This window comes from Botrytis fragariae, assembly GCF_013461495.1.
Source record: "Botrytis fragariae strain BVB16 chromosome Unknown tig00000006, whole genome shotgun sequence".
Classification (NCBI taxonomy): domain Eukaryota; kingdom Fungi; phylum Ascomycota; class Leotiomycetes; order Helotiales; family Sclerotiniaceae; genus Botrytis; species Botrytis fragariae.
In genome coordinates this window covers 1157364-1180214 of record NW_023500988.1, presented here as the reverse complement: position 1 = coordinate 1180214, position 22851 = coordinate 1157364, and the positions used below count along the sequence as shown (strand labels likewise).

At 42.8% G+C, this 22851-nt stretch overlaps 10 protein-coding genes across 10 annotated transcripts; 5 read left to right on the top strand and 5 right to left on the bottom strand.

Annotated features, from left to right (window-relative positions):
• Window positions 1-731: 731 nt before the first annotated feature.
• Window positions 732-2842, bottom strand: Bfra_001543 (putative peptidoglycan bound protein; the record flags this gene model as incomplete). The annotated part of the gene is made up of 4 exons (XM_037331972.1): window positions 732-1462; window positions 1513-1634; window positions 1683-2484; window positions 2542-2842. The coding sequence occupies 4 exons, from the start codon at window positions 2840-2842 to the stop codon at window positions 732-734; spliced, it is 1956 nt and encodes a 651-aa protein (XP_037196126.1).
• Window positions 2843-4466: 1624 nt separating this feature from the next.
• On the top strand, window positions 4467-6278 carry Bfra_001542 (uncharacterized protein; the record flags this gene model as incomplete). Its single annotated transcript, XM_037331971.1, has 1 exon — window positions 4467-6278. One exon carries the CDS (start codon window positions 4467-4469, stop codon window positions 6276-6278), a length of 1812 nt encoding a protein of 603 aa, XP_037196125.1.
• A 603-nt stretch (window positions 6279-6881) lies between these two features.
• Bfra_001541 (putative 6-phosphofructokinase protein) lies at window positions 6882-9355 on the bottom strand (the record flags this gene model as incomplete). Its single annotated transcript, XM_037331970.1, has 3 exons — window positions 6882-8048; window positions 8097-8564; window positions 8615-9355. 3 exons carry the CDS (start codon window positions 9353-9355, stop codon window positions 6882-6884), a joined length of 2376 nt encoding a protein of 791 aa, XP_037196124.1.
• Window positions 9356-9572: 217 nt separating this feature from the next.
• Bfra_001540 (uncharacterized protein) lies at window positions 9573-9864 on the bottom strand (the record flags this gene model as incomplete). Its single annotated transcript, XM_037331969.1, has 2 exons — window positions 9573-9646; window positions 9720-9864. 2 exons carry the CDS (start codon window positions 9862-9864, stop codon window positions 9573-9575), a joined length of 219 nt encoding a protein of 72 aa, XP_037196123.1.
• A 1070-nt stretch (window positions 9865-10934) lies between these two features.
• On the top strand, window positions 10935-13109 carry Bfra_001539 (putative rna polymerase ii mediator complex component protein; the record flags this gene model as incomplete). The annotated part of the gene is made up of 3 exons (XM_037331968.1): window positions 10935-11215; window positions 11266-11651; window positions 11701-13109. The coding sequence occupies 3 exons, from the start codon at window positions 10935-10937 to the stop codon at window positions 13107-13109; spliced, it is 2076 nt and encodes a 691-aa protein (XP_037196122.1).
• A 722-nt stretch (window positions 13110-13831) lies between these two features.
• Bfra_001538 (uncharacterized protein) lies at window positions 13832-14899 on the top strand (the record flags this gene model as incomplete). Its single annotated transcript, XM_037331967.1, has 1 exon — window positions 13832-14899. One exon carries the CDS (start codon window positions 13832-13834, stop codon window positions 14897-14899), a length of 1068 nt encoding a protein of 355 aa, XP_037196121.1.
• A 287-nt stretch (window positions 14900-15186) lies between these two features.
• Bfra_001537 (uncharacterized protein) lies at window positions 15187-15829 on the bottom strand (the record flags this gene model as incomplete). Its single annotated transcript, XM_037331966.1, has 2 exons — window positions 15187-15400; window positions 15477-15829. 2 exons carry the CDS (start codon window positions 15827-15829, stop codon window positions 15187-15189), a joined length of 567 nt encoding a protein of 188 aa, XP_037196120.1.
• A 625-nt stretch (window positions 15830-16454) lies between these two features.
• Bfra_001536 (uncharacterized protein) lies at window positions 16455-17249 on the bottom strand (the record flags this gene model as incomplete). The annotated part of the gene is made up of 1 exon (XM_037331965.1): window positions 16455-17249. The coding sequence occupies one exon, from the start codon at window positions 17247-17249 to the stop codon at window positions 16455-16457; it is 795 nt and encodes a 264-aa protein (XP_037196119.1).
• Window positions 17250-18317: 1068 nt separating this feature from the next.
• Bfra_001535 (uncharacterized protein) lies at window positions 18318-19327 on the top strand (the record flags this gene model as incomplete). The annotated part of the gene is made up of 2 exons (XM_037331964.1): window positions 18318-19027; window positions 19087-19327. The coding sequence occupies 2 exons, from the start codon at window positions 18318-18320 to the stop codon at window positions 19325-19327; spliced, it is 951 nt and encodes a 316-aa protein (XP_037196118.1).
• Window positions 19328-20389: 1062 nt separating this feature from the next.
• Bfra_001534 (putative protein kinase rad3 protein) lies at window positions 20390-22497 on the top strand (the record flags this gene model as incomplete). Its single annotated transcript, XM_037331963.1, has 5 exons — window positions 20390-20405; window positions 20543-20678; window positions 20799-20991; window positions 21078-22219; window positions 22308-22497. The coding sequence occupies 5 exons, from the start codon at window positions 20390-20392 to the stop codon at window positions 22495-22497; spliced, it is 1677 nt and encodes a 558-aa protein (XP_037196117.1).
• Between the last annotated feature and the right edge of the window lie 354 nt (window positions 22498-22851).

The window sequence follows — 22851 nt, the reverse complement described above, 5'->3', positions numbered from 1 at the left end:
AGGTAGATTCGAACACAATCTTGAGATATCAAAGTGTGATGGAAGGAGAAACGTGGATCTGTAACAAATTATACCTCGAGACTTTACCGAGGTTTGTTCGCCCAATAGTGCCGCTCCGCTACAGCCTCGCCCCGCTTAGGACGGACAACGGAAAAGGAAAAGTGCGAGCGGATATCAAGAATTATGATTTCGAGTTTCAGTTTACACTGTTGATTTCGATCAAGATATAATGTTGGGGTCATAATTCTCTAACAAAAGAAAGCATATGTGGAATCATGACCCGTAAAATCAGATTTACTATTACGACGTTTCCAGATCTTCGAAAAGTCGAACTTGTATACATAGATGATGAGATAACTTGATATAAACCAAGTAATGAATCAGCAAAGAGACATAGGATTATTCGAAACGTTCAAATATATTACCATCCATTTCCTAATACCCCACTATTAAATTGATAAACGATGTGCATCCATTGCATATTCATTCCATACACCAAAAATCAAAAATCGTCCATAGAAAAGAATAAACCGATTGCAATGGCCCCTATCTCTTCTTCTCCTCCTGAGAAATAGAAAGCGGAAAACCTTCGCAGGTTGGTACGAAATGAATAAATACGTATCCCCCTGAATATTTTTCACAACGTAATTTTGCTTCTGTTCATGCCATACTCAGTCTATTCAAAACATTAATCATCCTAAATCCCAAATCACATCCTTCAAATTCCCAATCTACCAAACGACCATCAAACCTAAAATGCCACCTATAATACCCACCATCATCGCCACATTGGCATTGACAATACGGGCAGCTGCCCCTGTGAATGGTACATAAGTGGGGGACCCCAAGAGTGAAGTCGTTCCGACAGGACCCACTGGAATAACCGTAGAAGTAGCTGGTTTGCATCCGCCAGGTGGGCAAACAGGCACTATAGTTGCGGCGTATGTTGGAGCTGGCGTCGGAGCAACATACGTGATGATTGTAGTAGGAATACCTTCGACTTCTGAGACAATTGCAGTTGCAGTTGGACCGGCTGGGTAAGTGATATAAGTTGTGACACCAACTCCGTAGATAGAGGTGGTATATGTAACTGGAGATGGAGCAGGTACATAGATAGAAGTCTCGGAAACACGGCTTACTGGTTCGGAGTGAGTGCCGAGAGTTGGGACTGGGACAACATAGACGGATGATGGTGGAAGTGTGCTATATACTGGACAAGTTGGCATGGTGTATGGAAGACAAGTCCTGCATGGGAGAATAGTTGGTGGAACTGGAGTCCAAGTGTACGAAGTTGGGACTGCAGTTTCGTGGCATGAGGTTGTAGTGGCTGTGATAAAGCCTCCAGTTGGGCAGGGGACACCGGCACTAGATAATGCACATGCGTAGCAAGGATATCCTACAGTTGACGTGCTCCAGATTGGTTTCTGTTCAGTGGAGCAATCACTTGTGATATATGAAGTAACTGTTTGATATTTTAGTGATGATCCCAGTGAAAGAAAAGGAGTTACGAACCAGTCTTATCTCCAATAGTATGACATGATTCAATGATTGATACATAAACGACAATTTCAACACCGACTATCTTGTCTCCAGTTGGGCATGCGGGAGTAACATATGGAGGAGGAATGAAAGTTCTAAAGACGGATTAGTACAGAGCTATCCATCGCCAAGTAATTACTTACGTAGTAACAGTCGAAATATCATGAATAGTCTTGGTATCATGACCTGTAACAATATCGTGGATGGTAGCAGTGACGGTCCTGTTATGATCAATAGTCGAAATGATAGTCTTGTTGCCATATGGGACAGGAACTCCACTAGATCCCGATGGGATATATGGTGGAAGAGTGGCAGAATGCGATGGAGTATGAACGGGAGTCGTTGTGTTTGGTGTCAAAGCTGGGAGACAATGACCATCACCAGTTGGGCGACCAGATTCACATTTGCAACTTGCAGAACACCCATCACCAGCAACAGTGTTTCCATCATCACACTCTTCGTTTAATGATGCTTCCCATTTTCCATCACCACATCCAGCTGGGGTCGCACCACGACTGATGATATATGGTAGTCCAATTGTCTTATCACCGAAAGTTTGCGATCCGACACCAATAACGTCTTGAGCAATGGCAAGAGCTTGGAATCCGTTAATCCCAACAGATGGATAACTGGAGAAGGCTTCATGAACACTGCAAGACCAACTGGATAAGGCGGCATCATTAAGAGTTCCGAGAGCAGGTGAGGATGCAACAATATGAGCTTTGTTGTAGCAATCAAGATTTCCTCGAACGGTGAAGTCTCCGAAGTATGAGAGTGATTCTACTTTCGCAGAATCCACATTATTATAATAACAAGACAACGCGTAGTAGAGACCAGTCTGTTGAGTGCCAGCAAGACTCTTCGCAGATGCTGCAAATTTGATGGAATTATCAATCAAAACTTTGGCACCAGGTTGAGCTGAGAAGTGAAAGGTAGGATCCGTGCCTGATGTTTGAGTTAGTAAAGTCTTCTTAAATTACGAACTTGTTTGGGTGTTCTTACCGATAACAACGATGTTACCCTGGACTGCTGGTCCCCAAGTATTCTTGGTATCGGTCAAGAATTGAACATCACTAGGTGATGTTGAACAATCTGGATCGGCAATGACAATGGCTTTGAAAGCAGCAAACTCGGTTGTTGTCATTATTTTCCATTGTGCTTCACTAACCACCTTTGTAGTGTATCCAAGGACAGATGTTGCCTCCGCGAGCTCTTTGAACTCGAATGTATCCACAAAAAGTAGATCTTCTGCAAGAACAGAAGCTGTCAGACTGGCCAATAGACCCCCGGTGGAAAACTTCATTATGGTAAGGGGTAAATAATTGGAATATATTGAGAGAAGTTATATGCGACAACGTTCAAAGACGAGTGTGTTTGTTAAAGAGTGACTTAAGAAGAAACGAGTGACGATAGTAAAAAGATGAGAAAGGGGGATAGAAAGACTGGAAAGGACACAATATATACGCAGGGAAATCACAATACTTTCTTCCAACTTCTCCGCATGATATTCTTAGCTTAGAAAAGCTGTGAGGTAATAGATCCTAACATAATAGAGGGCTGGTTTACTATGAACAAACTGAACAATAGAACAGTCGATAATAACATTGAGTGTCTGAAATTCCTGTGTGACAGGTCGGATATCAACATCGTACCTGCATAAGTTCGGAATCGTTTACGCCTCCAACATCCTGTACCTCCTTGCCGAAGTATGATTGTAGGCAAGCCGATCATGTGCATTTTTTCAGCTCAACAGCCATATTCTTGGCAATGAATGGTAAGGTTTCACAAAATGCTTTTTTGTGCAACAATTATCCAAATTTAGAGAATGAGGAGATTGGTCAAAAGACATACGATGTGTAAAGCATAGAATAATTTGAAGTAGTCAGCCGTCGTCTCCATTGCCTTGTAAGGCTTCGCTAGGTTTCGGTCGATCAATGCAGGTACGATTAAAGTCATTACCCCCAGAAAAAGAGATATTAACAAGCTGGGATTATGCCAAGTGGGAGAGTAGATTTATCTTGCTCAGGGGAAAGCCGGAGCCTCAAATTGAGTTATTGAAAATAACCAAGATGACACTTGCCATTGAGCCAACGGTGCCACCAGAGGAGCAAGGGCAATTCTCCCGAGCTCGTGGAATTGTAGATCTTTAGATCACGAATGTTATTTCTTGTGATTTGTAAGGATCTTATCCAACCATCAGTCCTGAAGGATATGAGTTCCAATGTGGGTGATAAAGTTGGTGCAGAAGGATGAAGGAATATCATTGTGACGCCAAATGAGACGGTGAATGTATCAACGGCAATAATTTCTGGACGCCGGATTAGCCTGCGTAGCGAAGTTTATCCGATGATGACTATCAAGTGATTAGCCCCTGCTCTCACTCTACCTTCGACCTTCACGTATTTTCCGCATTTACTTCCACCTCTTCATTGAACTCAGGTCCTCAAGTTTTGATGAACTTAGTCGGCTCCAAAACAACATGGTAAGAATGTTGATACAAGTTTTCAAGATAATACCTCTACCCATCCATTTTATCATCAGGATTGCTCGAATTGTCTTGTACCGCGCGGTTACATCAAATTGCTTACTATGGCCGTGCTCCTTTACCAGCTTGACACAGATCACCAAGTGAATCTTCATCTCATTTTCTGCATCATTTCGTAGCAGTAATTGATGTGATTGCTGCGGTTTCTCTGATAATCTACAATTTCTAAAACATGGAGAAGTACTCTCCATATTCGAAGCCCTAAATGGTCATGATTCAGGGTCTAACAATGGGGGCTTGGATCTTGAGAGCTTGTATTTATATGAGAGGCGGTATCTTCGATACACCTCCATGTGTTTTTAGTTTCTCCATTGAATACTACACAATTCGGAGTTGAGTTTTCAATTTTTGTTTCTATCAGATATTTTTGGTCCCATCAAAAATGACTGCCTCAATTCATTCCGCTCATCTTCCAATTACACCGCGCTCTTCCCCCTCTTCCAAACCAACTACCAATTCAAACTTCCCGATCACTAACCTCCCCACTGACATTCTCCTCACTCTCTTCCGTCTAATATCATCTCCACAAACACTCTCCGCTCTTTCCCTCTGTTCCCGCCAATTCCACCACTACATCACTCCCTATCTGTACTCGCACTTCCTCCACCTCGGCGATACATGCACTTCCCTCCCGCATTTCCTGCACACCATTCTGCATAATCCCCACTACGCGCTCTACACCAAAATCTTTACCTGCAACGCCCTCCTAGGCTATAAAACCGACATCTCCATCTCCAATTTCTCCCCCTCCGACCTTGTCCTCCTGAAATCCTGTCTCAAATCCATCTACACCCTAGAAGACGGCTCACGCTCTCCATTCTTTGGCTCCCACATCGCCTCACAATGGTACAATTTTATCCTCCAAGGAAACTGGGATGCCATCGTGGGTCTAATCCTCTGTCTCCTCCCTAATCTCCAATCTCTCAATATAATCAACCACGCGAGCGGTTGTCCTTACGGATATCCCTATCTCGAAACCGTGCTTAACCGAGCCGCAAATTTACAAAATCAACGACTTCGCGATCCCACCCGCATATTTCAACCACAAGCATATTCATTCCCGCATCTACGTTCTTTACATTTGGCAAAGCATGACACCATACATTATCCACGCATGGGATTTGAGATTCTGCGCGCCCTCCCCTTTTTAGCGATTCCCTCAATACGAGAAGTCAATACCCACATGCTTTCGGATTATCATTTTCCATTTTCCGTTTTGCCTTCTTCTCTTTCTTCTCCTTCTCCTACTCAACAAGCGCAAACCCCACCTCCAATAACACCCTTCACCCTCTCAACCTTCTACTCTCCTCCGCTTCCCAACTTCACCTTCCACGTCACTCATCTCCACCTCTCTCACACCGTTCTTCGACAGGACTCCTTAGTCCCATTTTTCAGCTACTTCAAATTCCTCAAATCTTTACAATGGGAATGGGATTACGATACTCAAATCGGGAAAAGAGAAGGATTGGAATTTTCATTCGATATTAATCATTTTCTGCATTCCATCGCACATTTGAGAGATATTCTCGAGGTTTTGAGACTTCGAGTTTCAGAATCATCATCATCATCATCATCATCATCATCTGCTGACACGCATGATGGCAGCGAAGATGAAGACGAAGAAGATGAAAGAGAAGAAAATGAGTATCAACAACAACAAAAACACCACAGTTACAACAACGAGAGCGACGAATACCATTCCATCATCACCCAGCTCTCGCACTTCTCAAAATTGGAAGTCCTGAGCCTCTCCGCAAATCTACTTCCGGCCCCCAAATCTGCATCTCAAATCTCAAGCTCAGACTCAGACGCAAATTCGAGCATGGTCTCGGACGAAAGCGAACACGAGCTCGAAGATCAACATGACTCCCTCCCCCTACCAAAATGTAAATCCCCCCCACACCCAAATATCGATCTTCACATCGCTACTTCCCAAAATCCTCGCGGAGAAGGAGAAGTCAAACACCTTATCCCCAGTCCCAGTCCCACCCTCACCTTCAACTCCCCTCAACCCAACTCTACTCGATCCCATAAAAAAGTTAAACGCTCATCCTCACCCCCTTGTGAAACATGCATACACCATGCCTCTCGCGCACGGGAGACACAAGTGCGGGCGAGACGGATGATGCAGTGGATGCGGTATAGTGGTGGGGAGGAGGCGGGGAGAGAAGGGGAGAGTGTTGGTACAGATTAAATTGACGGATTGACAACTATGAAGAGCGTGTAAACTACGAGTCTCTTAAGCAGAAGGAAGAAGAAGGGGGGAGGGAAACAAACACGAAAATAGTTATAATGATAGATGTAATAGAGATAATATAATGACCTGGGGAAATAACGAATGGATGGATACTCACTCGGATATAAAAGTAAGTAGTATGTATTATTGACTAGATACCTAGTACCTAGTAACCTAATACTTGAAACAGTCACAAAATGTTATTCTAATGTCAAAACACCATATGAAATCAAGTCGTCAAATCCATCTCATTGATATCAATATTGAAAACTAACTACTCCAAGCTATTTGTGTTTCGTTCTTCGTTTCTTTTCTTCTTCCACGATGACCTCATCTCATTCATCTCAATTCATTCATTCAATCATTCATTTATCCCCGTCAAAACATTTATATCCCATCCCATCAATTCCGTCAATTCATTCTTTGGTTTCGTTTCCAATTCATCCATTCCCCATCTCTCATATCTCATTTCATTTTTTGTTCCATCCTCTCTTATTCAGCCATACAATTCAATGCATCCCATGTAAAAATATCTCCCCTTCTCGTTCAATTTCTACCCTCTCAAATCAAACCCCTCTTACTATCCTTCGCCTTCCAACCCTTCAATTTACGTTCTGGTCTAGGAACATCTGGTCTACCAGCAAGAATATCCACAAATCCCTTCAAATCCAACCAGAATTCATCCTTTGGTCTTCTATTTGCCCAATCTGTTTCGTTCTCTTCGACATCAACCATACTAGAGAATACAACTTGTGCACCCTTGATACCAATGACCGTTGAACTTTGTTTATCCTCGATAATCTTTTTATCGGTTCTATCTTCATATTGTTCGAGATGTTCAATACACTTGATAGCTAAGCGAACGGCTCGGGTACGATCCATGGGAGATGGAGTACCACCTTGTTGAACGTGACCTGGAATACTATCTCTGGATTCGAAACGATCGGCAGCTTCTTCACGGATCATGTCAGCGATAAGTTTGGCGTGGTAAACCTTCGATGCTTTTTCGTTGATGAGAATAAGACGTCCAGCTCTTGATTGGCCACTGTCTTTCTCGAAAACTTCCTTAAGATGTGCAATATCTGCTGCTAGCATACCGATACTAACACCTTCTTCAGGAGTATAGACAGCTGATGCACCAACAGCGAGACCAGCCATGGTAGCAACGTAACCAGATCGACCACCTTGTGTTTCAATAACGAAAACACGACGACGGGAAGCTGAAGCGGATTGTTTAATGGTATCGCAATAACGGACAAGCTCGTTCAAACAAGTATCCGAACCAATCGAATATTCTGTTCCTGGAACGTTGTTGGAGATGGTGGCTGGAAGTAAAGTCATAGGAATGCAAAGAGAAGAATAAGTTTCTCTTGCTTGACGAAGTTCGGACAAGGCATGGAAACCTTCGAAACCTCCAATGATGAGAAGACCATCAATCTTGAATTTCTCAAAAAGTGATGCGATCAATGGCATTCCAGATTCTGATGGAAGTTCACGGTTCATGCCAATTTCTGAACCACCCTTACTAGCCCACCCATCAACTTCTAACCAATCAAATTCTCGAACCGATCCTGGATTATCTTGGTGATGTCTGGCAAATCCAGCGAAACCGTTATGAATAGCAATTGGTGTATGTCCACGAGTTAAGCAATAAGCAACAGCGGCACGGGTAGCAGCATTAACACCACCAGCTGGAGCTCCGACATGTACGATAGCAATTCTCATGTGCTAAATGATGTTAGTATCAGAAGAAACAGAATTTCCATCATCACATACCTTCTTATCAGGAAGACGCATTTCATTGTTAAGATCAGTAGCTGTTGTAGTCATGTAGGAATCATAAAAGTCGGAAAATTCTGTATCTCTGAGTGCCATGGCTCTTCCGAAATCTTTTGCTTCAATGGCCTTTGCGACTTCTTGAGTATCAATAACAGATTGAACAAGTGGTTTTCTTGTAATTTTGTTCTCGTTAATGGCGATGAAAGGGGTAACCGTTTCTGGTGTAGCATCAAGAACAGCATTAACTGCTTCGATACCTTGCAAAGTGGAAAGATATCGATCATAAGCACACGCGGAACCACCACGTTGAACATGACCCAATGTTGAAATACGTGTATCAAGAGCGAGTCCATTCTTGTCTGCAAGAAGATCCTTGATCATTTCTGGAGAGATCTTGTTTCCTCCTTGATCATGGGCACCTTCAGCAACAATAACAATAGTCTTTCTCTTTCCCAATTGTCTATGCTGTGTAATTGTTAGTATGATCAAAAATTGTAGGAATGTAATAATCATACCTTCTGAATGACCTTGTGCATCTCTTCTTTCCAATTGTCTGCTCTTGGTTTTTCTGGAATGAAAACAAAATCTGCACCAGTAGCAACACCAGCCATCAAAGCTAACCAACCACAATGTCTACCCATAACTTCAATAACGAAAGCTCTTGAATGTGATGAAGCGGTTTGTTCGATATAATCCACCATCTCACAAATCTTGCCAAGAGCTGAAAAGCAACCAATTGTAGCATCGGTACCAGACATATCATTATCAATTGAACCCACCAATCCAACGATGTTGAGATGCTTGAATGGTGCAACTTGTTGTTCCGATAATTCCTTCTTTTCAATCAATTCCTTGATCAATCCGGGCCATTCCGCTCTGAATTTATCGGCTCCAGTCAAGGAACCGTCACCACCACAAATGATGAGAGCATCAATTCCATTCAACACCATGTTCTTTGCTGCTTGTAATCTGCCGGGTCGTTCATAGAAAGCCATACATCTGGCGGTACCAATAAGAGTACCTCCTTCCGATTGCCATCCCCGAACATCTTCCCAGCCCATCTTTTTGATCAAATTTCCACCTTGAACTAGACCTTCATATCCTTCATAGATACAATATGGTTCACATCCCTTGTAAATTGCCATTCGAACGCAAGCTCGCACAACACCATTCATACCAGGGGAATCACCTCCACTGGTCATGATAGCGATGCGTCTTTTCTTTCCCTCGAGGGGTGGTGGGGGTTGAGGAGCCATGATGAATGTTGAGTTGTTGTTTTGGTTGAAAGTAAATAGGTTGGAGGGGTATAAGGTTGAGGCAAGGTGGGAGGTCAGAGAGGGATTCTGGGGTATAATGGATAAGTGAGGTAAAAAAATGGTATGAGAGAAGAGAGAGAAAAATCGAAGAGAGAAGAATGAAGTTTTGAGATAGGATAAGTATGAAGATTGTATTGACTAGTAGATTCTCTTACTTTTAAAGAATGACGAAAAGTTGAGAGGGCAGTTTGAAATAAGATGGGTCCTTCATGTATTTTGGTGGGCTGAGACCTTGTCAATTTTTTTTACGAGGAGCTTTATCGGCTTTGTTAATGATGGTACGCATGGGCGGGGGCATGGATACCTATGGCTGCGTTGCTTATCGGACGGGTTGGTATTGGGATTGGATTGGTATCATCGGCATCGGTATCAACTTGGAGAAATCCGTTTGGGAGTGACAAAAAGTCTTGGTAAAGGGTGAAAATTCCCATCATGATGAAGATACACATTTTGTTATTTTAAAAGCAGGAGTCATGTGAGCGAACAGAATGATTCTTGATGTGTAGGTGAGGCCATGCATCTTTCCATACATCTTTCCATATATCATGATAGTATGTGTGTATCTACGTATGTGTGTATCACGGTGTGTATATACACGTAAATGTCTGTGTCTAGTAATTATATATATATATGCATGTATATACGAAGTAGCTCCTGGGTATCATTCTCCTGCAATACACCCCTCAGCCAAGCGGTCAACATTTCTCTCCATCGTCGGTGACGGCTACTCAGACTGCCTCTCCATTACCTTCATCTACCCTGAGTTCAAGTTTCCGTTTCCATTTTCATACCTATTGTGTCATGTTTTTGCGGAAACTCTATAAGGCGGAGACTTCATCGATGCTCGTGATTGGTGAATCTCTGGTACCTGAGCCATATGTACATCGTAGTGTCGGACTCAATTCGGGCACGCTATACTATATCCTATACTTCTGACATCACAAGGAGAGTAAACAAGCTCCCAAGCAAAACTTTCCAACAACGACAATGGGAGGGTTGAAAGACGGCCGGGGTGAATGATTCGAATAGTTGATGGGAGAGACCCGAAGTAAAAGGTTCATGCTACTCGAGTATGCTATCGAGATGATGTAGATGCGAAGGATGATCAATCCAGAGTACGGTAGTATCGTGGAATATCAATTTGACATTGAAATATATATGTATATTTGATGAGATCCGTCGAATATTGGTAGAGACAAAAGAGATACAAAAGAGATACAAAAGAGACACAGAAGAGATACAAAACAGGTGCATGGATATTGTGTTATTAGTAGGTATCATTGGTCTCTAGCAGTGATAAAGCGGTGAACCTTCTTTTCTTTAAGCGGGGCAGTATTCTGAATGTTGTTGATGCTCAATCCTCAAAAGAATTGCCGTAGAGCATTTCAATTTCAATAGACCTCCAAAGCCTTATTACAAGCTTTCAAATTTACGAAAGGCATCGCGGAATCACTAATAGTAATCTCAATCTCACTGTCACAAATCAATCAATCTCTCAAATCCTACCCGGCTCTTCAAAATGTCAACTCTCCCCAGTGACCATCCACTTTCATTGCGCCCAGCACCAAATACATCCAATACCTCCATTCCATTACCCCAATTAATCGCAAGAATCAATGCCGAACGAGGTGGCTTTCGCAATATTTCAGAAGACAGCCTGCGACAAGAGATCGCGGAAGCTGAAGCTGGAGGAGACGAAGAGGAGAATGAGAGTTCCAGTGAGGATGGAGAAGCAGAGGAGGAACCGGATCGAATGAAAGAACTTCTCACAGCAAGAGATGAGATTCTTGGTCAAATTGAGTATGTTGTGTTTTGTGAAAAGCAATGCGCGAATACTGACATGTCTGTAGACATGCCCATAATGCGGCTATGATATCTCTTGATTTCATTTCCCTCCTTCTTTCGAAAGATACCCCCGTACAAGCTAGCACATCAATATCACCATCACTTCGTGAACTGGCTGGAATGGGTACTTTGGGTGCGGACAAAACCGTAGCCCCACGATTTACCAAAGAACAGAATCAAGAAAATAAAAAGATAGCCAAAGGTTGGAAAGCATCAAATCTCAGCAAGACCGTAGATTCGATTCTGGCATCTGCCACCCGATTAGAAAAAGAAATCAACGCGGAAACAAAATATTGGGAACAAGTACTTGCTGTTAGTGAAAGTGGATGGGCAGTATGTCGATTGCCCCAAGAAAAACATACATTGGGTGTTAGATTTGGATTTTCAGAAGGTCAGTACATTCTACTTTCCATACCTTGACCTATGCTAACATACTATAGCCTCTCCAACATTTCGAAATCGTAGTCTCGGTGCACTTAGACGAAACCCTGATGGATCAATATACTTAGACCAAGGGATTGCAAGTCCAGAGCCTCAGAGTATACGAGTTTTGATCGAAACCAATGGAGTTACAACCGGAGAAACCATACTTCCTAAAGCAGTACCACATGATGCACCTATTCAAGATTTAATTCTTCAAGCACGAAACACGATTTTTGCCTCTGAACTTTGGCAAGAAATGACTCGGGAAGTTAGAACTCTCGCATCTCATGGCCTCCAATCAGATTCCAAAACGAACACCATCAGATTTCCAATTTCTCCAACTAAGAGGATCTTGATCGAGCTTCAGACAGTACCTACCGATCCTTTCCGACCAGTTCTTGGTCCGAGACCAGATTCATACCTTGCCAATGGCATCTATCTGACTCTTCACCTTCTTCTATCTCTCTCGCATCGTCAACAATATCGTATTCGAACTCGTCCACCACCACCAATCTCCAGCCAACCGCGTCCAAACAACCCATTCCCTATTCTACGCTCTTTAGTGACTCGCCTCGCTCACGAAACGGTCGTTTCGTCTCTTCACTCACTTCTCACCCCGCTCTGCAAGACACTTACCTCCGCCTCTCTTTCAACTCCACCAACCTACACCATTCTCCCGGGTACTTCTTCACCTTTACCACATCTTTCAACTCCCGAACGGATTCTCACCGCTTTAACAAATCAGCTCGAATCCCTAACCACAATTAATTTCCCCTTTCCCCTTTTATCACCACCTCATTCCTCAATCCCATCATCATTTTCACACACGACTCCACTAACTCCATTGCCTTCGTCCCTTCAAATCCGCACGGTAACCACTACCCTCAACTACTCTCGGCCAATCTACTATCTACGCATAACACCAGAAACTTCTCCTCTCCTTCAAATTTGTCCACCACCCAGCACAGTACCAGAATGGGATTATGTGAAAAACTACATTCTCTGGGCCGTCAGCTGTTGGCTCGCACACATCTTCTCCTCTTCATCCAAACCAAGCGAAGATGAAGAACCCTGGAAACCAACAACCCAGCCCAACATCCTCCGCAAAATCTTCTCAGAAGAATCGCCATATGAAGGAGGCGTCAAACAAATCTGTTTCGACGTCTCGTCGATTCCAATCCTGGGACCAGAAGCTCCGAATAAAATTGGAGAGATGGGGAAAGAGACCATTAAAATCTCGGTTAGGTGGGAGTGGACCACAGGGATGGAGCAGGAGTGGAAGGAGAAGGAGAAGAGGGATTTGAAAAGAGGGGAGGGGGTGTATGATTGGTATTATGCTGGGGTGCAGGGAGGAGAATTGGAGGAGGTGGTTAGGAAGATGGGGGAGGTCGTTGAGGAGGCTGGGAGGGGGAGGGAGAGGAGTTAGGGATCTATGTGGGGGTTCTTGCATATTTTGATCTTGAATCATGTAAATATCAAAATGATTGAATAGTAATAAAGCTGTGGAAAGAACCTGAATTCTGGTTCTCACAATGTACAATTTGGTATCTACTTCTGTTTATTCAATCCATGAACTAGTGGTAGCAAAGAAAATCGTTGACCTTTTTGTAGTTGAAAATAAGAGAAAGAAATTGATGGGGGCGTTTCCTTTTCAATTATACCTCTTTCTAGACCTACTTCAATATCCTCACCTTATCGTCATTTCTGGCTTTGATCTAATTGCGATACTTTTATCATGTGAAAGATTGAATGTCAAAAGTCTCATCCAGCATTGCAATGTGATACTCTCAGTTGCACTCTTGAAAGAAAGACTGATTGATACACAAAATTTGCTTTTAGTTTTATCTCACCATCAGTGGGAATCTAAGAAAAGATCTTTAAAGGAAACTTCTTTTATAGCAGATTGTTTTCGTCTCTTTTCGTCTCTTGTCTTCCATTTCTTTTTTGCAGTCTCAGGCTTTGATCGCTACCGTTGTATCCCAAACAAATAACAATGAACCCATCAACCTACTTAAACCTCTCCATACCCCTCCCACCACGTTTTACATTGAGCGCCCCAACACGATTTCCCAACCACCTCAATCCCAACCTACATTCTCTCAGCACCTCTCTCATTCATCCATCTTCAAGTAGACAATTGCCACCACAATGCCACGCAAAAACCGAGCCGTTAAAGCCAAGTCTGAACACCAATCAATTTCGCCAACTGAGCCAGAACCCGAGGCGCAACTCCGTGAAAGTCAAATGAGCACGCAATCACAATCTTGTTTCAATGAGGAAGACTTGGGACCCGAAGTTCAGCTCCGAGAAAGCCAAATGAGCACACGGTCGTGTTCTGATACCGATGCAGCGGGACCAGAATCTGAAATAGGATCCCTAGCCGCTTTAATCAAAGAGTCCCATGATTACTTTAAGAATCAAGAAGAAACGTTGTCTACTTGTGTTTCTACCCAAGAGGCGAAATCTCCAACCAAGGACGACGATGTAGAAGCTGAAGCAGAAAGTGCCCGCGCCTCGAGCGATGAAGATACTCAGAATCATGGACGGAGACAAGAAGAGCCGCTGGCTACGGGAATCCAAACATCTAGAACCGGCGCCCAAATGGAATTGAACGTCGAAGATGATCCGCTACATATGTCAAGCGATGAGGTGTCTCGAAACCCCTTTCAGGATCCCCCCATGCATCTATCCCAGAACCAACATATTCAAAGCGGGGAGTCGGATCCTGATGATCTCGACAAAGGAGGAAAGCCTGCATGGTTTGCAGAAAACAAATTATATTGGAAGACAGTTCACGAATCTACTCATCTCGTGGCTGATCCAACTATGAGCCCCCCTGACAAATCCGACCCCGAACCTGCGTTGCCAAACCTTCACTCCAACACAGAGAAGCGACCCGAAAGCACAAAATCTGCATCCTCTTCTCCAGCACCACAATACCAAAAGGTCCACACTACCGAGATGGTTCGCTCAGAAACCACGAGAATTATACGAAGCTTCCAGCAAGAAAAGATACGCATCGAGACGGCATTGAAGAGCGATTCTGACTTATCAACTTTGCGCGAAAGGGAAGAAAAGTTAGAGGATCATGAGACGATACTGAGTAATCTTATTGATGAATTGATGATTGAGTTGAAGAAGACAAGGGGTGAGTTAAAGAGGATTAGTAGGAGGTATGGAAAAGCCTTGGCAGATTTTGAAAAGGCGTCGGACTGATGGGATGAAAATGGTGAATTCGTGAGGGGAAAGAAATTGATCAGGAATCTCGAGCTGGTGCGCTGGCACATTTTATCTTTACATTCCAGAGAAGGAAGACTTTCACTTAACATTGCAAGTAGGCAGTAGTGTGATTGGCTAAACCGAAGAAATACATTTCAAGTCCTAGATTTTGTGAGTTCCTTTTGCGTGATACATCTTCCGTCTTAAGAGCCCACGATTGAGACAGGCCAAGAGTCCTAGTTTCCGGAAGCCATGACCTACTCTCCCTGAACATTATTCACGCTCTATGCCAAATTGACCACTCCGGTCCCTTCCCAAGTACTAACCCATCCTGCGAGTGGACATAGTATATCAGCTATACTCCAAAGAGGCGCCCACCAATTAAAGAAATAAATCGTTCCATATGAATTCAATCCCGTTATCGTCGTTAAAATAAATGAGACGGTATACACAACGAGGAGAAACGCTATGATCATATCGAAATGTTGTCTTGTCGCTCTATTTTCCGATTTAATCAGTTCGAGACACAACCAAATGGGCTGTACAGATTCAAATTAGATATGTAAATACATACCTGCTCCCATAAACCCACCTCTCTCCCCTCATAATATCCAACCACCAAAACCCAATACATACAAACCAAAAATTAAACAAAGCACTCAAAATTTGCCACAGAATCCACAAGCTTCCCCATCCCCTAATATAAAACAAATTCAACGGGATATGGAGTAATATTCCGGTCACGCAAATGATCTTCCGCATGGTGTTTTCACGATCATTGTATCTCCATCGAGCAAGCCATTGAGTGAAGGTTGATCCATCAGGAGAATAGGTGGAAATACTAGGTAGACCGATTCCTGCGCCGAAGGAAATACGGTCGTGGTTGATACCCGATTGACTGAACGTGAGAAGAAGAGGAAAAGGCATTTCAAGATGAGAGATCTCGATTGAGAGTTTGAGAGTGCAGAGGAAGCAGAAAGAAAAGGAAACGTAGAAGGGTACGATGGGGTCTTTATTTGACCTCAATGTCAGAGGATGGGTGCAGGGGTCAAATGTAACCCTACAGCCTCGTTGCCTATTTTATGGTCATTTCAACCCATGCTTCTCAACGGCGCAGCATATTGTGCCTATCCAATTGTCAGTAAGTGAGACGGTGTTGTCTGTGGTTTTTGATGGATTGAATCACATATGATCTCTGTTGACGTTTCATATGTATGTGCTGTATGTATGTATAGGTGATAATGGCGCGTCCTAGATGATCACAAAAACTGATATACATTGTTCTGAAGAGCATTCGATTTTCATTTATTGGAATGAAACACAGAGATTGGTAAGAACCATAAATATTCAATCAATTCTAACTATTGACATCGTAATGCTATTGTGCTGAAATTTACATAACTCAAGAAGAAAGTGAAGGGGGAATATAGGACCAGCCCTACCGCCTTCGGGAAAAACATGCTGACAAATCCGCGACGCAACTACAACCACACATAAGAAATTCGATCGGCTTGAAAAGTTCTGTATCAGATTGAACACCATCACGATATTATTATCCCCCTGACACAGCAGCAAACAAAGCTGATGCAAACCTGCTAAAGATTCCACCTGAAAATCTGCTTTCCTCAGGATATTTCTGATCGCGGAAATCCCATCGAGAATCCGAAGACGAATTCCGCCTGTATCTAGGCCTTTCCCGTCGTCTCTCATGGTCATCTCTTTCAATTTCTTCTCTGTACCTGTCCCGTCGTCTTTCATAATGATATCTTTCCGATAGTTCTCTATCCATACGGTACGATCTATCCAGCTCCCGAAGGATTGGATTCGATTCTCTGTACTCTCCCATGACTGGTCTCCTCGTTCTCCGGGTCTCCCCTCCACTTCCATCACCCGACCTCGACTGAGGTGCTCTTATCATGGTGTTATGGTGATTAGAATGATTATTGCCTCCGGAGTTTGCAAAATAGTAAGCTGTGTCCGAGTGAGGGGAAGGAAATAATCCCATGGGAATTGATATGGGGTTTCGTACAGAAGAGCCATATTGGACGGAATCCGATGGGATAGATCTGGACTCACAACATGTACAGGAAGAGCCTGATGAATGTCGTACAATCTGATCTAGTGCCTCGTCCTCATCCGAATCGTCTGAGTAGCCACTAGGAAGGTATCTGGGTCGACGCGACGGGGATCTTCCTCTGGGAGGAGTCCTTGAATTTTGATACTCTCGCTCGGAACTCGAATGGCTTTCTCCTTCCGATTCTGAATCATAATCAGTATAAGAAGTGACTGATGAGCTGTCGTCATCTGAAAAATCATCTTCGGATCCATATCCCCCGTGGCTTCTCATTGCGCGCCGGAGTGTCTGAACTGAATAGGGATTTGTGGCTAGAATTGTATGAGGAGTCTTGGATAGGCTTGATTTTGAAGATTGATTCTCCAAAAGGATTCTTGGGGTATTTGTACAAACTTTTCATTCTAATCTCGACAAGAGAGATATAGACGCATCGCTTGTCCAAGAGTTCTGATCAAAGCCTCGTCAATGTTTCAAATTCGTCAGCAACAAATTCACCCTTTTTTGTCTGAACAGGTAAAGTAGCCTTGAAACCACACACATTAAACTCTAACTAATTTCTTACTGTGGTAGATCTACGTTTTATTGTTTCTTCATTGGTTGTCGATTCTTACTGAGGTTGACTGAAGCGCCGCGCATGGGGGCCGCATCGATGAATCTTACATTTCCACCACGCTTAATACCAAAACTGGCAATTCGATCCGCTTTATGAGGCTCAAACTCTAACTCGCGGTTGTTCTTGTGCTTTATTGCGGTCCCCATCCACCATTCCTCCCAAGTCTGTGTTTTGGGTATTTTTGCACGCTGACTGCAGTTCGGCCGGCGGTCTAGTCTTAACTTTGGTTTGAAAGCTTGTTTGCCTATCAGTAACGGTTCAAATGCCAAAAGCCAATTGCGAATTTGAACTAAATTTTTTGAATAGCGCGAAGTCCGCCAGAAATGTTACAATCTAAATCTAGGATGCACAATTAACATTTTAGCATTTCGCTAATCACAATGATTCGACTAAACGTACAACATCAAGTCGTTTATTCCTACAGAAGCGCTCGTTCTTGAGATCATAATTGAGTGTATCAAGATTAGGTTCTTTGTCTGTCACCCAATACATTCGTCGTAGCTGGTATGCGATCTTGCAATAGATCACTTACATCGTCGGGGTGTGTGAGATCAATCATTCATGGTCCGGAATACTTACAGAGTTTCCTTTTACTAGGGCTTTCCCCGTACAAATATCTCAATCCTCCCTTATTTAGCTTCTCCAAATTATCTTCTCAGACTTCTATTCATTATTGAACGAGCGGGGCTCTTTTTCATTTCGTTTACATAGTCATTTCTTGTTCAATCATGTCAAACCAAACTTCCCTCTCGAACAATACTTTCAGTTCCAACAGTACCTTGTCGATGTCTCAAATTTGCATCATAGATGGTAACTCCGATATTTATGGTCTCGGTATTCGCATCGGTTACTACCTTCAATGGTATGCCTCACTTCTTGCATCTGCTCCCAGAGGTTCTTCAGGAAAAGTTGCTTTGGGCGAAGTTCAAAGCCTCTCGCTTTCCATTTTTCTCTTCAGCTTGGCGACTTTCCTGGCTCTAATCACTCAAACTTCGACGCTAAAACTGGCTGAGGTTTATATCATTCTACTCTTTATAGTAGGCTATCATTATTACTTCATACCTAAGATGTTTATGGCACTACTCAGCTTTATCAAACAGCTTTTCAACAAAGGGGAGAAAGATGAGACAGGACAAAAGAAGCACCGCAGCTGGGAATTTAATTTTCTAGTTGGTTTATTCTTCTGTGCCATTTCTTGTTTTCAACTATGGTTCTGGGGTGGACATTTTCAGGATCGCAAGGGAAAGTCTAACACTTGTCCTAATTTTGGATTTGGATTCATAAGGGTTGATCTTGAGAATATTGCATTTCGTGCTTTCAACATAACATATTGGATTCTGTTGTTAATTTTGTCCTTTGGGATTTTATGGAATTCTTGGAATGTCTATATCCAGAAGGGACAAGCTTCAAAGGATCATTTTAGCTCATCATCTTCAAGGTATGCCGTACCCCTTAGTTTGTTTCAATTTGAATGAACACACTTTCCTAACAATACAGTAGCTTAAAATCCGGCCGCAGCAGTACGAGATCATTGAAAGAGTCAAACTCGATAAGTGATTTCATAGGATTTGGGATTCTTTTCATTTTCACGGCGGTTATGATTTTTGCCATCGAAAAAAGCATAATGTGGAATCAAATTGCTAGAGTGACGACATTAGCTGAAGCCGGACAGTTGATCCCCCTTTTTATTGGACTGGGATCGTTGCTTAGGGTTTGTTATGTTGGAGTGAAAGGTTAATGACCGTCGAGAGGAATTACTATTGTCCGGAAAAGATGATGCATATCTGTGTCGGTGAATGTTTAGTCGGATACTCTTGAATGTACCTAGAGTACGTCCTTGGTGGGAAACTAGAAATGTTATTGCCTTTCCAACTTAGCAGTCTCATCAGAGAGGAATGCTTTCCCAAACTGCTAGGTGTATGATTGTCTTATCTACAAAATGATCGAGTTACTCCTATAAACTTCTCTTCCGTTATTCATTGGAGTCATCCCTCTCCTAGTCTACTCTGATGTCATGGCTCCCTCCTCTCGTAATAGAGCAACGCGGGAATGTTATGATTAGATACCATCTCCTTCGCTCATAAAGACAGCGTCCTTACAATCTAGGAGAATCTATATATTCAATATCAGGTATTTCCGCTACATGATCTATTCATATCCCCCACTATAGATGATACTTGTGGCATATTTACCCCAGAGAGAGATTCAATACTTAACCCTTAAATTTTCCGGTTTGGATCTCCAACGTACCTGTTATTGTGAACTTCACATCGTAGATTTCTGCTCTCCTATCCAACAAAGTCACGTATATCGATCTGGTGCCTCATTAATGCCTACGATGTAATGTGACGTCTGCCTAATCATATCGCTTACATAATCCCCTCCAGATAAAAAGGTCCAAGCTCAAGCTCAAATCAATCTTGGAAGCTTCAAGCTTCTTCAATGGAAATCCCCTTCATTGATAAATTCTCCATACAATCAAATCAGTATTTGCATCCAGACGCTTGTTTTCTCCTCTCAAAGCTTTATTGTGATTTCATAAGAATCTAATATCTTATCTGAAACTTCAACGAAACTTCTCCATATCGCACGCCGCAAAGGAGATATAGCATTAGAAATAAATTCTTTCGACGCCTTGTTTAACAAGAGGTGCAATACCCGCGTTTGGTGAGCTGCAGAAGCTTAGGGAAAGCGACAGGCCACGGATATTGGGGTACTTATTGATATAAATACCTACTCATCTACACTTCGTTTGCTACTATCCTTCGCTCATGATATCAACAGATACAACACTGCAAAGATGTCTTATCGCGTTGGTATGTATTTTCTCTTTCGTTTGCGTCACGATTTCCAGCTTCTTGTCTTCACGTGATGACGCGTTTTGTGCTCAACGGCGAGAAAGGATCATCTTCCTCAATGGATGGATTTGAAGATTGACCACTGACTGTTGTAGAACTCGCAACTACTGCGCGGGCTGGATGTCAAAACAAGGAATGTAAAGATTCTGGTATCAAAATCCAGAAAAATGAGTTGAGACTTGGTACTTGGGTTGAGATTCAAGAACATGGAGGTTGGCAATGGAAACATTGGTATGTTTTTATCTTTTGATTGTATTGGATGAAGTGAAAGTCCATTGAGATGTTCTCATCAAATAACTATGATCTTCAACTCTAACCTGCTCGTACCATCTATTGCTAATACAAAATAAGGGGATGTGTCACTGGAAAACAACTTGAGAATATGAGAAATTATCTTGAAGATGGCAAGGGAGGCTATATGTTTGATAAGATGGATGGTTATAATGATGGTGGAAAGGGTAGTTTAGATGATCATCCCGAAATGCAGGAGAAGGTCAGACGAGTTGTGATGCAAGGATTCATTGATCCTGAAGACTGGAAAGGTGTATGTATTTTTTTTCTTTTTCACTTCATCTCCTTTCTCCTGTTTTCCCGTAACACTCTACACTAGGAGACTCTAACCAAAAGTAGGACCCGGAAATGAACACCCTTGGCCAAACAGGAACTCGTACCTCCGAATCAAAGAGAAAGATCAAGGAGCAAAAGTCTGCTGAAATGGGTGATCTAACCGAGCTCCAAGCTAAATTGGATGAAGCCGAACAGGAAAAGCAGCAACTCATTGATGATGGAAAGGCGAATGGTATGAAAGTCAAGGCTCTCAATAAGAAGATTGCAGAATATGCCAAGGAAATGACTGCTCGTCGAAAGGAAGAGGAGAAACAAAAGGCAGAAATAGAAAGAAATGCAGTAAAGTCAGAGAAGGCCAATACACCAAAGAAGAGAAGTAGAGTGAAGAAAGAAGAGCTTGACGAAGAAGAAGAAGAGGATGAAAAGCCCGCAAAGAAGAGGAGAGGCGGAAAGGTCAAGAAAGAAGAGGAATCTGAGGAAGAAGTTATGCCTGCTAGAAAAGCTCGTGGAAGAAAGGCTGCGGTCAAGAAGGAAGAAGATATTGAAGAAGATGAGGAGGACGTTAAGCCCGCTCCTGTCAAGAAGTCAAGAGGAAAAGCATCCATTGTCAAAAAGGAAGAGAATTCCGAAGACGAGGAAGACACCAAAACAGCCCCTGCCAAGATTTCCAAAGGAAAAGCTCCTGCTATCAAGAAAGAGGATGACATCGAAGATGAGGAAGATACAAAATCCGCCCCATCTAGGAATTCTCGCGCCAAGAAGCCAGTTGTTAAAAAGGAAGTTAAAGAAGAGGATTCCGAAGATGAAGAAGGCACCAAACCAGTCCCTGTCAAGAACTCTCGAGCCAAAAAGCCAGTCGTCAAAAATGAAGTTAAAGAAGAGGATTCCGAGGATGAAGAAGGCACCAAACCAGTTCCTGTCAAGAACTCTCGAGCCAAAAAGCCAGTCGTCAAAAAGGAAGTCAAGGCAGAAGATGATGACGAAAACGAGATCCTAACCAAGACTAAACCAGCCCCAGTCGCGAAGAAAGGTGGAAAGCAGTCAAAGAAAGTTAAGGAGGAAGCCGCATCGGTAACCCCAGAATTGGCTTCTGATAATGATACTTCGAAGGATCAAAAGTTTGAAGCTGAGGACGAAGAGATGAAGGAAGAGGAAGAGGAAGAGGAAGAAGAGGAAGTTAAGCCAATTGTTAAGAAGACCAGAGGGTAAGCTCCCCATCCTTTTTTCTTTTCATTCTTACATTTTTTCGAAATACGTCAGAAATTGACGAATATGTGTGTTTGTGATATTGAGACGTGAAGTAGAAGACCCGCCAGGAAGTCAAGAGCATGATCCACGCACTTTGGATCTACTAGCCACCATTCAACAATATTCAAATGGTATATATAAAACTAGGGGACGTGGTCTCACCGGTAGACAGTTGCGTCTCATGGCTGCGATTCTTAGAGGCGGGGTGTGTCGGCCGGAAAGATATTATATGTAGACTGGTGGTTGGACGATTGAATGGATGAACATGGTGCTATGATTGAATTTGGGGGAATTTTGAGAGATTGGGAGATTTACTTACTTACTTGTGCTGTACTTGCTTACGAAAGAGAGGTTTCTTGCTACAAATATAGATGGAAGGATGGATGGGTCGATATCAAGGTGTGTTTTTCATTGTATGTACATGTACCTACCTACCTATGTATTTCAAGGGAAAGAAATGAAACGAATGAGATTAATGAAAGAAATCAATGGTATGTATGAGATGTGAGATAGGAGATGAGAGATGAGAGATGAGAGATGAGAGATGTGGATTGAGAGGTGTGGGCTGAGAAATATGGGATGTAGAATG